This window comes from Equus quagga, chromosome 13 (assembly GCF_021613505.1).
Source record: "Equus quagga isolate Etosha38 chromosome 13, UCLA_HA_Equagga_1.0, whole genome shotgun sequence".
Lineage (NCBI taxonomy): Eukaryota > Metazoa > Chordata > Mammalia > Perissodactyla > Equidae > Equus > Equus quagga.
The window spans coordinates 33,743,227-33,761,130 of record NC_060279.1 but is presented as its reverse complement, the minus strand read 5'-3'; the positions used below and the strand labels follow the sequence as shown (position 1 = coordinate 33,761,130).

The following is a 17,904-nucleotide window of genomic DNA, read 5'->3' as shown; positions in this document are numbered from 1 at the left end:
TATAGGGTACGTAGTGGTATCTCGTTGTAGTTTAAATTTGCATTTCTACAGTGATTTATGAAGTCAAGCTCCTTTTTCTATGTTTGTTTGGCACTTGGATATCTGCCTTTGTAAATTACCTATCCAATTATTTTGCCCATTTTTCTAATGGGTTGTCTGTCTTTTTCTTACTGACTTATAGATATTCTTATAATCTGGATATGAGTTCTTTGTCAGCCGTATGTATTAAAAATATCTTATCCCTGTGGTGCCTATTCACTCTCTTAATGGTGTCTTTTAATGAACAATTGTTCTCAAAATAATAACCTGATGGTCTTAGAGCCTCAAATTCAGAACCTCTAGCCCCTTTCTAGTCCAACCTCACTGATCTCTGATTCCCTCCTGAACTGATGGTCTTGTGGACCATTTTCAGGATTCACTTCTCCATCTCATTGTGTTGTCCAGACACATTTCTCCTTGGAGGCGGTGGGGCACCTCCGAGAACTGGTGGTCACTCAGGGTCGGGGATGGATGATCTTCGTGTTTCCCGCACTGTGCTGGAAACCTTCCAAGCTAACTGAGGCTGAGACCAAGCAAATTCTAGCAGTTTCTGGATCTTTGCATAGCTATGCCCCATCCTGGTTCCCTAGAATGAGCGTTTTGAAGCCACAGAGAGAATGTTCAAAAGTGCTTGCTAGTGGTTTACTTACTGATACCTTCATGCTCCATGGTCAAGAAAATTTATTCGTATAATACTCCTTATATCAAAAAGGAAATACCAACTTGAGCTTTTTAAGTTTCTTCCCCACTTCCTCTATTTAGACTGTCAAACAGTAGCACCGTTTTAGTGAGAGGACTTACTCACCCCACCCTGCACCTGTGGCCTAGATGCTCTGCCCCCAGCTTTCCGTCTGCCTTCAGTCTGACCTGCTCCCTTCTCCGTACCAGGCCAGGCGCCATGCTGCTCTGGACGGTTGTGCTGTTCTTCGGTAAGTCACTGAGCGTTAGCATCCCCTCCTGGGCACCAAAGACTGTAAGTCGTTCCTGAGACGCGAAGCCTGATTTGACCTCTCTCAGTTCACGTGCATTTATGGCTGGAGCTTGAGACACGTGCGTACCCATGGGTATATTTGAAAGAGATGGGTGGGGGTGGGGTGGGTAGGAGGGATCCCTGATGTTTCCCGTCCCATTTGCCTGGGTCCCTGGAAGGGCAGCCCTTCGAAGTATCAGAGCTAAATTAGGGAGGCAGAAAATCACATTCTGAGTCCCAGTGACATATTTACCTTGTGAAATCAGGTTAAAACACTCATCAGAGCTGTCGTGGGGGAAAAATAAAGTTATAGAAGGAAAGGAGGCTACTGGGGATGGGGAGAGATGAGGGAAACAGGGAAAAGCAGATGGGAGCTAGGGTTTTACAAGGAGATGTATTTTTATGAAGCCTCAGCATTTTCTTAGAACCTGTCAACAATTACCAGGCTTCTCAACTGGTCAAGAGTCTTTGCTCTGGGTGTTCAAAGGCCTTTTCAAATTGATTGTCCTTTATCTGCCTACATCCTCTCTCTATTGGGGATGGGGGTCTGTTTCTAGTCTGACTGGTCCTTGGGGATGGTTAGAAGGATCAAATCCTTTCTCTCTGATCCATTTCTCTTTTCTTGACCCACCTCCCCCCGGGGCCAGTAACCCAGGCCAGTGACTGAAGGGGCTGGTCTATGAGTAGAGGATTGGGGGAAGGGCGTCCCTGGGCTCCCTCAGACTCGGCTCAGTCTCAGCCATTGTCACCCTGCTACACTTAAAGGAACAAGTCTCGTCATATATTTCATTTCATTTTATAGTTTCTGAGTTGACTTACTTTTTAAATTTGGTCTCAGTAGTTTGTTTATTTGTTTTCACTGAACCAGAAAAACAAGACCATTCCTAAATACAGTCTCTTCCTGGATAGAATTTGAGAATTTGACCTCTGTGAGGAAAATACCTGTTCCACTCAGAGCTCTTCCTTCCCCGACATCACTGTGTTACCCTGGGTTACCCTGTGTGTTCTACGAATGGCCATTTGAACAAGTGAAAGGTCTAATGCTCACACTAAGGGCGGGGACAGGATGGCCTAGTGCCTGGATATACTCCAGAGGAAAGATCCCCAAGGACAAATGGCTACCTTGTAGAAGGAACAGCCCTAGGACTTGACTAGATAAAGTCCCAGAGCTTCCCAGCTTGGAACTCAGGATCTGATGGGAGAGAACAAAGGAAGAGAAAAAGGAGAGAGTTAGTCAGAGAGAGACTGGCATGACTGGGTCACACTTGTTGCTCAGGACAGAAAAACAGCCTAAGTCATGGACCCCATGGCTAGATGTGTAGGAACAGAGTTACTGTAAGAGCAGAGCTGCTATTTCCTCTCGGATGTGGACAGAGGGACTGAGAGAAAAACACCTACTTTGTAGCGCGGACATTTTCGCATCTAACCTTCAGAGACTTAGAGAGCAGGCATTTTTTTTTTATCCCTATTAAGCAGTTGAAGAAAATGAGCTTCAAAAAGTTTAAGAAACTTTGCCGAGAATTACCCTGCTAACAAGAACAAAACAGGGATGTAAACCCAAGTCCATTTGATGTCAAACCCGATGCTTTTTCCCTTCTACCTCACTACCTCTGGTCTGCATGTAGTTGGATTCTAATCAGGAAAACTGGAAAATAAAATCCATTTAAAGTGCCTGGCAGGGCATGGTCACACAATAAATGGTGCCTAATATTATTGTTGGCTATCAGGGATTCAAGAGGCTAGAGGCCCTGACATTGACCGTGCTGGTACATGGCTGTCCACGAAAGATATATTTAATGTTTGGGAGATGAACCTTAATTTTCTTCTGAGCCACGCATTAACCAACTTCACTCCCAGTACTGGAACCCATCCTCATATACACACACAGCATCCATGACAGGTCTCACGGGGCTTCCACATAACCCTCCCGGCTACATGGCAGCCACAGCTTGGCAAAGAAGCATGTTCCGATGTGGTAGAACACAGTTGTGAGATACTTCTTCATGTGGAGCTGAAACTTGCCTCCCTGACATCTCTAATTTCCATGAATTAGCCCCACTTCTGCCCTATGAAGTAACTCAGAATAAGTCTCTCCCCTCTTTTAAGCTTAACCCATCAAGTATTTGAAGACCACCATATTTCCCTACTCTGTCTTGTCTTTTTCAGATAAATATCTTCTCCCAATCCCTCTAATAGGAAAGGGTTTCTAGACCGTGTTCGTTGTCCTGGGATGCTTGGTCTCGATGGCTTTGTTAGTGGGCCAGGAGCTAGACACTCTCCTCCCTCCCGTAGCGGCCTGACTGGTGCAGAGGTCAGTGGGGCTGCTGCCTCCACTGTCCAAGACTCTGCTGTGCAAACTAGTTTGACAATAGCTCTTGGCTATCTCATCACACTATCACCTCATCTTTAGCCTACAGCTACTGAGGCCCCCAGGTCCTTTTTATAGGAACTGCTGTAAGCAGACATTGCCCAGTCTGCATGTGCACGGTTCACTGCTGTCTTGATTATAGCCGGTGGGTCTGCAATCACAACTCCAAGGTCTTTCAGTGCCTTGGAGAGCAAGTCTTCGGGATTTGGGGACATGAGCTCAGTTGAAGTGTCTCTATGTTCTCTGCATGGCTTCTCTCTTATTATAGGCTTCAGTACCCTCAACCCTGTTTGTTTATCACTTTGTGGCTGCAAGATTGTTTTCCGGTGAAGAGGGGAACAAAAGGGAGGCATCGCTACACACTAAGGTCTTAGTCACTCTGAGGTCAGGCCTTCTCTCTGCTCTCAGCTAATGTAATAACCACTTTCCCAGGCAGGGGGACAATATAACCTATGCAACTACTCCGTCAGGAAAAAATGACTGCTATCATTCCCAGTATACCTGCAGAACCAGGAACTGGAGGCTCTGGGATTTAAACAATTCGTCCAAGGTCACACAGAAAGAGCTGTATTCATGAGTCTAGTCCACGTCGTCTGATTCCAAATCCTGCATGCTTTCCACTACACCAAGCTCATAGTAAAAGATATGTTTAGATGTGGGGAGGGGGCGATCGCAGGATGGTAAGAAAGAAACTCATAATTCTGCGCACACTGAGAACCTGTGGCTGAGCTAACCCTGAGCTAAGTAGAGAATGAAGGTGGAAAGCCTCTGCCTGTGTCCCAGGTAGTGTGGACAGCAAGATGGCAGCATGTGAATGAACATGCAAACATCTGCATCTCAAACATCTACTGAGAGAGTCTTCACCCACCCCTCCCAAGGCCATTCTTGCATTTCTCAGTGTTCTGCACAGCACCTAGGACATGTCAGCAATGAAGGACACAAGGAAATCTAGAGGATAGGCTGGACTGACTGCTCTCAGCCCTACACCATTTATTGTTTCACCCCTGCCCCAAAGGCCAAAATACTCTCCACTGCCTCATATCCAACCGTGCCTCTCAATTTAGGGTCCTCCATCCTGTAGGCTATTCATATCTGTCTAACCTCATCTGTCATCATTTTATGGCTTGGCCTCTCTTCCCAGGCCACCTATTCTCCTCAAACATTCATTCATTTAAAAGCATGAGTGCAGTGTATACAAGGTGCAAGCAAGTGTGTGATGCAGTGGCTGGTTTGTAGTTCTCTCTTTGATCCGAGCTGCCTGTCCATGTCCCACATCCTTTAATGATTACTCCTCCAGGGAAACCTTACCTCCTGCATCTGATTGCTTCCATCCTCTGTTCCTCAGAGTAGGGACATTGGACCACAGGAGTCAGGTCCTGCCTCTGCTATCTGAGTTCTTCTATAAGTGCAGATAGGACCCACAGGCACATTAGTGCAAGAGTCTAGTCCTATGTATTCTAATTTTTGTTCCCTGCCCCGCATGTCTGGGCACAAAGGAAAGCATTCATGCATTTATTCAACAGGTGCTTATTGAACACAGACTGTGTTCCAGGCACAGGTCATAGGCATAGGTAATATGGCCCTGAACAAGACAGGCAGAGTCCCTGCTGTCATGGAGCTTACATTCTAGACAGAGGGAGACAGGTGATAAGCAGGCAATTTAATGAATACGATAATTTATAACAGTGATAAGTGCTCTGATGATAATACAATGGGGCATTGTGATAGTGATTGAGGAGAATTCTTTTGATTGGGTGTCCCAGGAAGACCTGTCTAAGGAGGCAACATTTTAACTGAAATAGAGCAGAGGAGTCCAGGCAGTAGGTCCACCATAAAAGTTATTGGGTGGCTGGGTGGCTGGGTGGCTAGTTAGCTGGGTGGTTAGGTGGCTGCTTGTCTGGGTGGTTGGGTGGCTGGGTAGTTGGATGGTTTAGTGGCTGGGTGGCTAGATGGTTGAGCGGCTGCATGGCCGAGTGATTGGGTGGTTGGATGACTAGGTGCCTGTGGGGCTGGGTGGTTGGTTGATTGAATGGGTGTTACCACCCATTCCTGAGGTGACAGGCTTCCTTGTCATAAAATTCTTTCTGCTACTTAACCTAATTTTCTCACTTTGTTCTCTTGTAGTTCCCTGTTTGGGGAAAACAGGTAAGTCTTGTCTATGTCTCTTCTATCTCCAAGTGTGTTCCTGGGTCAAAACATTGGATGGCTACAAGGCAGGGCCATTGGGTCCCCCAGAAACATCTTCAGAGCAACACCAGACTAGGCCCTGCCTCAGAAGACTTAGCTAATGCCCAGGAAGAGGAGAAAACCAAGACTCCACTGATCTCAGGCTGAGGGTAATTCTAGGGTGACTCAAGTCCCAGCAGAATGGCTCTGGGCCTCCATCCTGTTTCCTTCCAGGTAGCACTGGCCTCCATCTCCTCCCAGTGTGGCCCTGGAGCCCCAGTATTCTCCACTCATCGAGACCCTGGACTCCTTTCTCTCCCTTTTATAGTCAGAGAAGCAGGCACCTTTGTCTATAGATCAGTCTTTGTTCCTCAGCTGCCCTTAGTCTCTAGCCCACCATCCCACTGACCCCCATGGAGCTTTCTTTTGAGTAGGAAAAAACTCTGACCTATGAACATCTTGACCTTAAAGGACATGTTCTGTGATGCCAGGGAGGGAGAATTCAACGCAACACTTAGTGCTGCTAGAAGGAGCAGTCGTAGAAGCAAAACTCATCATTTAGTTAGGCTGGGAGCATCATTACTTTTGTGAGCATCATTACTTCCAGGGGACAGGTCTTGAGGATCCAAGGAGATCCAGGCAAAGGCAAGGTATGCTGGGGCTCCCCTTGGAGCTCCCTATCTGGTCCTCATCATTATTCTCCAGTGAAAAGTTCAGGCCCCTGAGTTCTGCCTGGGACTGGTGGTGTCTGACTTGTCAGAGAAGTATGGCCTGGGGCCACTCTGCAAATGATGCTGGGTCCCCAGGAGCTCTTCCTTGTCCACCTCAGGGTATAGTATACATTTTTAGTAGTGAGGACAGAGTTGACAGATCCCTGCCCGTGACCATGGTAGAAATGTGGTGAAAAACTCCCTGCTGGGGGTGCAGATGGAGGCTGGGTCTGGGGAAGCCTGACAAGAAAAGCAGCAGGAGTGAGCCAAGGCGGTGGCACTTCCGACACCTGCCGCTGTAGCTCCTCTCTGGTGGGCAGGGGTGCAGCTCTCACAAGGAGCTGCTCTTGGGGAGTCAGGAGATAAGAAACCAATCTAGGGGAGTGAGAATTGGCTCAGGAGGAGTGCAGCAGAACAATGGATGGAAGGAATCCAACTTGACCCAAGCTTGGTAAGGTGGCAGAGGACAATGCAATGTAAAAGGAGACAAGGAGGGTAGGAGGGAAGAAGGCCAAAAAGGAGGCACAGGAAGAAGAGGGTGGCGGGGGGGGGGGGGGGGGGGGGGGGGGGGGGGAAGGAAAAGAAGAGAGAGAAGAGAAGAAGGAGGGGAAAGGAGAGTAGAGGCCCTGACCCGGGTCTGGCATGAAGGACTGAGGGACAGTGACAGCTGTACAGGCATCATCCAGAAGCCTCCATCCCGAGTGGGAGGCCTCAGGCTGGGGGACAGAGGAAGAAAACGGGCTGATGGAACCTGCAGCTCCAGGGTGACCCTGTTCCTGTGTCTCACAGTCTGGCTGAACCTCCGAGCCTGGCCAGACCCCGTGTTTGAAGGAGACACCCTGACTCTGCAATGCCAGGGAAGGAGGAATGCAGCCGTGTCCCGGGTGACATTCTACAAAGATGGGAAATCCCTCCAGTTCTCTAAGGACAGCCAGACTCTGTCCGTGGGGCCAGCAACAGTGAAAAACAGTGGCCGGTACTGGTGCAGTGGGCAGGTGACTTACGGTCCATTCACGGACATGCAAATCTCAAGGATTACCATGGTTCAAGTCCAAGGTGAGTCACCAGCTTGGTGGATTGAAGGGAGTAGGGTGCTGCTCAGGGATCTGGTCTCTAGAAGTCAGCAGCTCTCTGGGCAGTACCCCCACCTCTGGCTGCCCCTGATGCTGGGCCAGTCCACAGGGCCCTGAGACATCCATGACACTGTCCAAATGCCCTGCCTGCACACCATGGGGCACATCTGGAGCCAGGAGAAGGAGGGGAGATGCCCTGGGGAGGGGCTAGGAAGAGCCCTGAACCAGTCCTGCCACTCACTCCCCTTGAGGCCCTGGGCTGGACCCTTCCCCTCTGGGGACAAATGACCTCTAAGGTCCCTCTGGCTCTGGCCTGGGATTCCAGAGGGGCTCGGGTGTGTGGGAGTCATTTCAGAGCTAGTGGGTAGGATGAGAGGCCGGTTCCCGGGAGATGATGAGTGTTTTCCACAGGACAGGGGGCTGTGGCCTGGGATGTGCTGAAGCGCAGACCTCAGCCTCTTGGGGCCTCGCTGTCCAGGGCCCTGTCCTGAGTCCTGGGCGTGCCTTTCCCCAGAGCTGTTCCTGCCTCCTGTGCTGAGCACTGTCCACTCTTCTGAGCCCCGTGAGGGGAGCCCGGTGACCCTGAGATGTGAGACAATGCTGCACCCACAGAGGTCAGCCTTGCGGCTCCTCTTCTCCTTCTACAAGGAGGGCCACGTCTTGCAGGACAGGGGCCTCCACCCAGAACTGTGCATCCCAGGAGCCCAGGATGGAGACTCTGGGCTTTACTGGTGCAAGGCTGCCCCTGAGGGAGGCCGAGTTCAGAAACAGAGCCCCCAGCTGGAGATCAGGGTGCAGGGTAAGTGGAGGAGGGACGGGAGACACTCCCCAGGGATCTGGGCATCAGGCAATGGGGTCCCCTGGGAGTGTGGGGAGGGGTGCCTAGGGGAGGAAGAGCTGGGAGCCTGGGTGGTCCAGCTGACCCTCCCAACCTGTGTGCTGCCCCAGCTCCTGTGTCCCGTCCTCTGCTCACGCTGAGACCCAGGCCCTCTGGCCTCGCAGTGGGGGACATAGTGGAGCTTCTCTGTGAGGTCCAGAGGGGCTCCCCCCCGATCCTGTACTCATTCTACCTCGACGGGAAGATCCTGGGGAATCACTCAGCCCCCCATGGTGGAGCTGTCTCCTTCCTCTTCCCAGTGATGTCAAAGCAGCATGCTGGGAACTACTCCTGCCAGGCTGAGAACAGTGTTTCCAAAGAGTCAAGTGGGCCTGAGACACTCTCCCTGGATGGTACGTCTTGTCCCCCAACTGGATTCTGAGCCCCAGGAAACTGGCAGGGTCACTTCTGACTCTTCTGTGTACTTCCCACCACGTCCAGCACAATGCTGGGCTGGTAGCAGGCACTGCGAGACTGAGCATGGACCCTATCCACTGAACCTGGTGGGGAAATAATGAAGTCTATGGAGAGTGGGGAATGCCATGGGGCAAGGGCTACCTGGTCATCCATGGCATTGCCTGTCCATGCTGGCATCCTCTGAGCCATCCTTCATCCCCATCTACAAGGTTCCTCCAGGCCACGTGATTCCCCCTAATGCCAGCCATTCTGTCTCTTCTGTGCCCATCTGGGATGTATTTCCGAATTTCTTCCTCAATGCTCATGGTCATCTCTACTCACCCCCTAGGTCCTCTGGTCTTGTCCACCCCCACCAGCAGCAACTGGCTGGTTCCTTGGCTACCTGCAAGCCTGCTGGGTGTGATGGTCATTGCTGCTGCACTTCTGGGTTATTTCAGACCCTGGAGAAAAAACGGTCAGTAACTCTTTCTGGCTTTCTTTGTTGCTGAATCCCTATGCCAGGCACTGCCCAGCCTTTGGAAAGCCAGAGTCTGACAGGACCAGCTGCTTTCTTCTCCTGGGTGTTGGGTGGGAGGAAGGACTTCTCTTCACATGTCACACAAAGGGGCCCATGGAGGGACACTTACAGCTTCCAAAACATACACACACAGGGACACACTGTCTCACACACGCAGTCACCCAGAGATGCACACAAACACACTGCTACACGCTGAGGCATGAATAGAGGCACAAATAGTGATTCTTACAAACCGAACTTGATGTCGATCAGTGTCCTTCACATTTGAAAGACAGTCTGTGGCTGTGAATTTGACTGAAAAAACCTAAGGCCTCCAACTCTCTCTCTCATTAAACTCACCAGAGCTCTGGTCTACCTAGTAGAGGAGAAAGAAGAAATGAAAACTCCAGAGTGTGTGTGCCTGCTCACACACACACACTCATCTTGTACAGGGCTGTGCCCTCAGTGAGTGTTCAGTGGATAAGTCATCAGAAAGGAAACATGGTGCAGAGGACTGAGCAAGGGCCTGGCCCCAACACTGCTGTTGACTAATTCTGTGACCTTGGCCCAGTTCACTCTAAGATGCTCTAAGATCTGCTCTCAGATATCGTAAGGGTGTAAGTCAGAACAATAACATCTATCTAACAACTAATGAGTTAACACCATCTAACCTAATGTGTTAAACGGGCACTTGCTGGGTGCTCAGTACATTTCTCAGTCATCTCAGCAGGTCACCCAGCAGGTTCCCTGGGTGGCCCTTTCTCCTGTTGTCCATTCTCTAATTCCTCCAGTCAGAATCACTGAAAATAAAAAATTTGGTTAAAATTCAGATGCACAGGGAAAACAATCAGAGAAATGGCATTTCTAGGTAATCTATCAATTTTGATATTCAAGACTCTCTTCTTCTTCCTGTCTTGGTCATGATAGTTAAGCGTGAATGTTGGCTTTCAAAGCAATTACCTTGGGTGGCTACACATTTATTCCAACTCTAACCCTGTTCACCTCAGGCCACATTTACGGGAAATGAGCCAAAGCTATTTGGTGCCAGTTTATTCCTAGGCCTTCAAATCCACCTACAGAGGCTCAAACAACCCCACTTCCTCCTCTGCAGGGCAACAGTCATATTTTCCACTTGCCGAGGGCAAAAGCAATTGCTCTCCTAGACCTCCAGAGCCAGATTTACTTATTCAAGTTTGTAGCTCCCTCTGTTGAGGAATTAGTGATGTTTTCCCAGAGTTGGGACAGACTGCTCTCTGAGGAAGACCACCCAGTCATGCGATCCAAGTTTTCCTCCCTGACCATCCGCCAGGATACCTGAAAGAGTCTCTCCCTGGCCCTAGACCCAATCTCTTGCCTCACCAGGCACCCCAGTTAGGGCTTGGGCCAGCCTCCAACTTCTTCTCGCCTTTTTAATTTAGCAGTCTTTGTCCATCCAGCCTCCCATTCCCTCTTCCCTCTAGTCTTGAGTATAGATTTCATGCAGGCTAGACTTGCTTTAAGATATTACCTGTATGGTAGGAGAAAGATGGAGGCAGGCCCAGAGCTAGATGGGGAGGCCGCTGGAGTAGAGGACGATGAACTGAAGATCTTTGAGTTCTACCATCCCTGCATCTGTAACAAAGCCTCCTTCCAGTGGCCCAGTCTGGCCTCGGTAGCACAGGTGTTTCCGTTCACTCACCTGTGGGTCAGATCTTTAAAGGCAAAGCAACATAGCACAGCCTTCTCCCTCCCGGCCCCAGACAAGATGATAGAAGAGAAATCACTGGTGAAAGATCATCAAGAGGAAGATGCCTTTCACAGGGAGTAAAAGAGCATTACCTGTTCACATGGAGATTCTGCCCTCCCCCCCCCACCCATCCCCACTCCCCACCCATCCCCACTCCCCACCCAACCCCCACTGCCAGGAGCACCTGGGCTATTTCTTGTTAAGAAACCTGTCTCTCATGAAAATAAGACTCCGGGTGGTGGTCCTCTTATCTCAGAATCTCAGGAGCACAAAACCTTTTTTATAATGTAGCTCAGAAAACCACCTTCAGGCCCGACTCCATAGCTACACAAGAAAAACAGTCATATCAACACCTTCCTTCTCCACACCCAGCTCTGGAAGATCCTTACCCATTTCCAGATAGCATATCCATTCCTCACCAGACAAAAATATGCCACCACCAAAGCTGTTCAGTAGATTGAGTCTGTATCTCTGAAGGTCATTTTCAAAACATTTTGACCGATGATGATGTCTCTAGAACTAGGATGTGGTCATGCAAGGGGCCTACTTCAAAGGAGCACTTACTTAGGTGTGCAAGTTCTGGTTTGTTTGTTTACAAGTGTTCATTTTACTACCTGTTGTCACACCTCCCATAAAACAGAGTTCCCTCGAGTTCACAGAGCTCTTCATGGAGTGGAGACTCGGAACCATGGCCCCGAGGAATGAGCAGTAGGGCACGTTTAATAATCACAGGCCTCTCTGAGTCTCCACAAATGCACCCTTGGTTTCACAGAAGGAGTCATTTCCACAGATCCTACCCACTGATTCTGATGCATTCTTGCTGTTAGAGCTAATGAATATTTCTTGGGCACTGACCATGAACCAGGTGTTCTAAAATCCACATGTGACTCAATTCCTATCCCAGGAGCTAATTTTTAAAGTTCTGGAAGTAGCTGCTATCACAGAGGCAGCATGATCATGGAGAAAAAGCATACAAACCTGGATTAAGATTCTGTCCTCACCACTTCCTGTGTGACTGTGGAGAAGTCACCTCTCCCAGCCTCAGTCACCTCGTCTGTAAAATGGAGATACAGTATCGGCCTTTGCAACACCGAAGAATTAGGAAAGGAGGCTTTTTTGACATCCAGCCATGTGGTGGTCTCTGGGTTAGGTGCTTTGCGCTGAAGTAGACACTGCATTTGAATTCCCCAGCCCAGTGTCTGGCATAGTGTGTGGTCAAAGTTATTAGCTTTTTCCCCTTCTCAAAAGCAGCCTGACTGGTAGGTCTGGGGCCCTTTCCATGCAAGGGTGTAACCCATCCTTTCTGACCCTATTCCCTCCCAGTTTGTGATTCCTATAGAGGTATCCTACCCTCTAGGGTATTTTTCAAAGGAAACATCCCATAAAAATTTACTGTGTCCAGACCTATGAATTAACCTTCATGAACAAACCAGCCTCAGACCTCCAGTAGCCTCCACTGACATTCTTTCTCTCAGCCTCTCTGTCCCCCCTGTCCAGCCTTCTCTCCGAGGGATCTCAGTGAATTGTGACTTTGTATCGCCTAGGGCCCCTTCCACCCCAGAATCTGCCCCCAGCTCCAAGTGGAGAGCAGCACTCACTGTGTGCCAAAGGTAAGGACTCCCAGCAGGACCATGGTCTGTCCATTAAGGCAGAGAAGGGCCTCTTGAGGGGAGTAAGGAGAAGGAAGCCCTTGTGAGCCCCAGGTCTCAGGAATCAGAGTCATCTGGGGAAGGATGGCTGCTGCAGAGAGTTTGACGAGCAAGAGCTGTGGAGTTGGTGGTGGGAGAGCCTGGACTCCAGGAGAGAGGGCAGGGAGTGTTTAGACCAAAGGTTGGCAAACTATGGTGCATGGGCCAAACCCAGGCCCACCACATATTTTTGTAAAGAAAGTTGTTTATGTATTGTGCGTGACTGTTTACTACAGAGCCAAGTGGTTGCCACAGAGACTGTGTGGCCCACAAAGACTAAAATATTTACTATCTTTTTTACAGAAAAAGTTTGCCAACCTCTAGTTTAAACAATGTTGGGCTGGGGAAGCTGCTAGAATCTGTTGCAGAGACCAGGCACCTCTTGCCAACATGGGTATCCTATATTAATGACTGCCTCCCACTGCCAGTTTTCACCATGACACAGCCCCTGATTGCCTTTCCTGCATGCGTGTCTTCAGGACACTTGTCTTAGGTGGGCGAGCAGGTGGGTCATATTTAAGCCTCGTTCCTTCTTTCAGTTCATTATCAGAATAAGAAAGAAGAAGGTGTCATCTACTCTGCAGTGCGTACAACCTCAAATAGTGAAGGTGAGTGATCTTGGGCCATACTTGACATCTTTGCCAATGTAAATGGGAAGTTTGGCGCCTGGGGTGAGGGTATCACTACCACTTTGAGGGTTTCATCACCATTACCATTTTGTTGTTGTTAATGTCAGTGAGTTGATTCCATCCAGTTGATTCTGTGTGCAGCAGAGGGGAACCCTGCCCAGTCTTTTCTCACCATCCTCTCACCTTCCAGCGCTATATCAGACAGTTCTCCGCTGCTATTCATAGGGTTTTCATGGCCAACTTTTTTTGAAGTGGGTGGCCAGGTCCTTTTTCCTAGTCTCTCTTAGTCTGGAAGCTCCACTGAAACCTCTCTACCACGGGTGACCCTGCTGGTGTTTGAAATACCGTTGGCCTAGCTTTCAGCATCACGGTAACACACAGCCACCACAGTATGACAACCAACAGATATGTAATGTGGTTCTCTGGCCAGGAAACAAATTCAGATAGCAGGGGTGAGAGCATTGAATCTTAACCACTAGACTACTAAGACCATTTTACCATCACCGTAATGACCACTATCTCCATCACCACCATCATCACCACCACCGCCTCCTCCTTCACTTCCATCACCACCACCACCACTATGACCACTATAATCACTATCCTCAACAGCCTCTCAACCAACACTGCTACCATCCTAACTAGGGAGTTTTTTGCCTTTTTCTGAACACTGTGGAGGAACAAAGGAAAGAGAGAAAAGAATGATACAGTTTTTCTTTTCCCCAGAGTCTAAGTCAGAACAAAACAGTCCCAGCTATAGGAGGGAGTTAAGAAGACCATGACCTCCAGCCAGGCTACCAGTGTCAGGGTAGCTGGGATGGGGAGAGGCCAGTCCTCACTCTAACAGAGAGAGAGGCAACGTGGTGTCGTGGGAAGAGTGTGTGTTTCTGAGTCAGTCAGAACTGAGTTCAAAACCTGACTATGTACTCATGTGTGACTGGACAAGTTATTTAACCTCTCTGAGCCTAAGCTATAAAGTAGAAATAATGCCTACTTTTCAAGACTATTATAAATTACTAGGAATAGAACCTGGGTTGTAGAAATCTTAAAGATTGTCTGGTATGTAATAGGTATTCAAAAAACAGGGAGCTTCTTTCCGTATGCCTCACCTGCTCTGAAATTTCGATTCCTGGTCTGTGAAATGAGTTTGAATGAGCCCAGCGTTTCTGCTCCCTCCCATAAAAGGCACTAAGGGCAGTGGTCAGCCTAGGAGTCTCTTGAACTGGGGGCAGTTCCCCCAGGACTTCACTGCTTATTGCCCAAAGCACTGCCAGGGCAGACGGGAAAGCACACGTGGGCACGGTTCCTTCCCGAGGAGAGTCACAATGAGGACTTAAACATAAGAAAGAAAAAAAGAAACCAGCCTCAGACTATATGTTTTCATTGGCAAAATAAGGAAATGTGACCGCTTTAATCCTAGGAGGGCAACAAAGGTGAAGGCATGATTCAGGATTGGGTGGGGCTGGGGGCGATCTGCTCCCAACTCATGCTCTAAGCAGGCTTTCCCTGACGGATGGGTGAAGAATCTGAAACCCAGAGTGAGGAGGGGCCATTACATTCCAAGATCCATAGGGAAGGGGACCCTGGATCTCCTCATGTTTGCAGAGATTCAACACTGCCTACAGTCCCACTTCTTATGGAAGTGGCTGAGGAGAGTTATTAACCTTGCTGAGCCTCGGTTCTCTCATCCCACTTTGAGAAAGATCAATAATAAATATGATCCTCACAACTAAGAGATTGGCTGGTACACGCTAAGTGTCTAATGTAGTGGTTATTTTAAAGTGTCTTTGACAAGTTCATCGCTCTTCATTCTCTCCATGATCCTTGTGAGGTGGTCGCTCTCAGCACCACCACCACTATTGGTTGAGGAAGCTGAGATGCAGATTCCCGGTGACTGGCCGAAGGTCACACAGCTCGTGTGTCGTAGGCCCAGGTCACCTGATTCCCAGGCCCACCTATTTGCAGATGGAGGGTCAAGGGTCCTGAGACGTCAAAGGGGGAACAGAGTTCCCTGGGCTGGTACGAGCTCTCTAGAAGAAGACAACTGGCAAGGAGGAGTTAGGAAGGAGACACAACAGTGAGCACAGACCCTAACCTAAGTGTACTCCTCTTTCCCCCACAGCCAGGCCTGCTGAGTCAACCTCAAGGGAAAAGGTAATTTGGGACCCCCCTGCTGTTTTCTCATCCTCTGTGTTACATCCGATTCCTCATCCTAACCTGACTCTCTCACAGGACAATTCTGTCATCTACACTGAGGTGAGATGCCCACAGCTTGGTGAGGTTCCAGCCAAGCGGCTGAATATGAGAAGCAGGACCCACAGAGATCCCCTTGGTGACCGTGATGAGGTCCTCTACTGGTGACGGTACCCCTCAACATGCACATCCATCCACAGCCTCCAGTGTTCCTCAGCAGGCCAGCAGTGCCCCAGCCTCTTTTGTGGGTCTCCCAGTCAGGGAGCCCCTAAGCCCTTTGTCCTGGTGAGGGTCCTGAGGAGACTCAAGGAGCACATGAATGAACTCTGGGTCTCCCTCTTAGCAGAAGCCCAGGCAGTGTGTGGGAAGGGAGATCCCACTCACACAATAGGTTCCAACAGTGAACTGAACTTGGAAGCAACAGATATTTTCTTTCCACGTGAATGGAGGGGTCAGAGTCCCTTCTCTCTATATATATAAGTGCTTTCTGTTATGGTCCTCAGTCCCTTTGGATGTGCTTGGCTTGACCCTGAAAGGGGAGAACGTCAATCTGCATATCCCAGAGGGCTGGCCCTGGGTAGCTCCTATAAAGAATTTCCAACTTTCAACTTCCAACTTCCAACTTTTTTTTGTTGCTGAGGCCCATGAGTGACCACAGGGCTGAGGGGACTCTCAGAGGTTCAGTGATACCGAGGATCAGTGGGGAAAGGGCCTGGCCCAGACAATATCAGAGAATTCTTGACACTGAAGCCAGAGCCCCACTGGCTCCGAGAACTCTGCTTCACGTGCAGCTCCATTTTGGTTCAAACCCTTCCAGGTTACCAAAGTTTATGGAATTGAGGCTCGCCCAAAGCCCCCATGTGTGGAGTACACAAGAAAACCCACTTACCCCTTGCATGTTTAAAAGATACATGGTTGTAAAGCTTACTCGTTAATAAAGGTGTATCATTAATTTGTTTCATACTGTTCATCAATATCACTCATTTGCCTGCTAGTTTGATTTGGTTTGTTCAAGGAGTCTATACTCTTTGAGGCCTGAGAGTGGTCAATGAAGGATTAGTTACACTTGCTCCTGCGAAGCCCTGGCGCCAGCTTCACAAGGCCCTGCTCTGGAACCACAGAATGAAGTCTCAGTTACCGACGCTTGACTACACCAGACCCCACCCACCTCTCCTAGCAAGAAGTCCACGTTTTCAGAGAGCTCCTGGCCCCACAGAGCTGCAGACATCTAGCATTTACCCTTGAGCTTATTAGAAATGCAGATGCTCAGACCCAACCCCAGACCTGATGAATCAGAATCTGCAAGTCAGTAAGATCTCTAGGCAATTTGTATGCACATTAAAGTTTAAAAAGCCTGGTCTGCCTCCAAAATACATACTTCACCAAAGTACACTAGCCTTTGGGAGCTTAACCGCCTGTGGTTTTGCTCTGGGTGAAGACAGTGGATGAGACGGAGCGGCCCAGGAGAACTAGTAAAACAACCCATTCTAGCCTTTTTTCTCACTTCTCTTTTATTCCCTTTTCTTTCTTCCCTTCTCCCACTGGAAGCCTTCCTCTTCCTCATCCCCCTCCCCATCTCTCTCATCCCCAATCCAGTCCACGGCCAGAATACACCAAGACCCCCTCCCCTTTGCCTCTTTGACTCTGCTAGGATGTCTGAGAGGCACACACCAGGTCATCTAGAAACGCAGGGCCCTCACTGGTCAATCAGGAAGCAGCCTCAGAGCCCAAGCCCTGGCCGTGCCCTCTGTAAAGGAGGCACACCCTTGTAAAGGTCAAATCATGGACAGCTCGTGAAGGAAACACTGATGATGGGGACCCCGAAGGAGCCTGCTGGTCCAGTCATCCCCATAGACTGCCTTCTCCCTGAATTTTCATACCTCCCCTCGCGCCCCCTCACCCCTACACCAGGAACACTCAAGGCATGGTCCATGGACTAGGGCCCATCTGTGAACTGTGTCTACCAGGCCAGGATGAGATAAGTAGAACAATTGAAAGCAAGAATCTAGAAACTTCTATAGCAAATCTTGAAACTTCTATACAGAGTAATTTTATGTGTAATCATAAAAAATTAGGGCTTGTATTTTGTATGCCTCTTTTAATTTCAGTTTTTTAGTAATTTGCTTTTATTGTATTCTACAAAAGTATAGGTTCACAATGGATTGAAAATAAAAAAGAAAACAGGTCCTTCAATACAGATAAGTGAGAAGTCCTATTCCACACACACACTCACACACACACTCCCGCACTTTCTTTCACATACATATAGACTCAGCCTCACACTCACACACACACTCTCTCCCTCTCTGTCTCACACACACACACACACCAGCCTGGCATTTCCAGTGCTTTGCTCTCTCCCCAGAATCTCTCCCCACCCCCAGTTCTTTTTCCCTTAGTTTAGAAAAGAATGAGCTGGGATTTTCTCAAAATGAACAATTATTAAGAAAATCCCCAAAAAGAGCATAAAGGAAGTAGAGCTTTCAGAGGACACCCATGGTCTTCAGCCCAGACTCTCACTGGTTTGTCTGATATCAGCACAGCCAGCCCGA

At 49.1% G+C, this 17,904-nt stretch overlaps 1 protein-coding gene across 1 annotated transcript; it reads left to right on the top strand.

Annotated features, from left to right (window-relative positions):
* The first annotated feature begins 937 nt into the window (after window positions 1-937).
* On the top strand, window positions 938-16,249 carry LOC124250940 (Fc receptor-like protein 6). The gene is made up of 10 exons (XM_046683267.1): window positions 938-968; window positions 5,502-5,522; window positions 7,043-7,309; window positions 7,841-8,125; window positions 8,275-8,556; window positions 8,949-9,074; window positions 12,387-12,452; window positions 13,070-13,138; window positions 15,282-15,313; window positions 15,392-16,249. The coding sequence occupies exons 1-10, from the start codon at window positions 938-940 to the stop codon at window positions 15,518-15,520; spliced, it is 1,308 nt and encodes a 435-aa protein (XP_046539223.1). The 3' UTR covers window positions 15,521-16,249.
* Window positions 16,250-17,904: the final 1,655 nt, after the last annotated feature.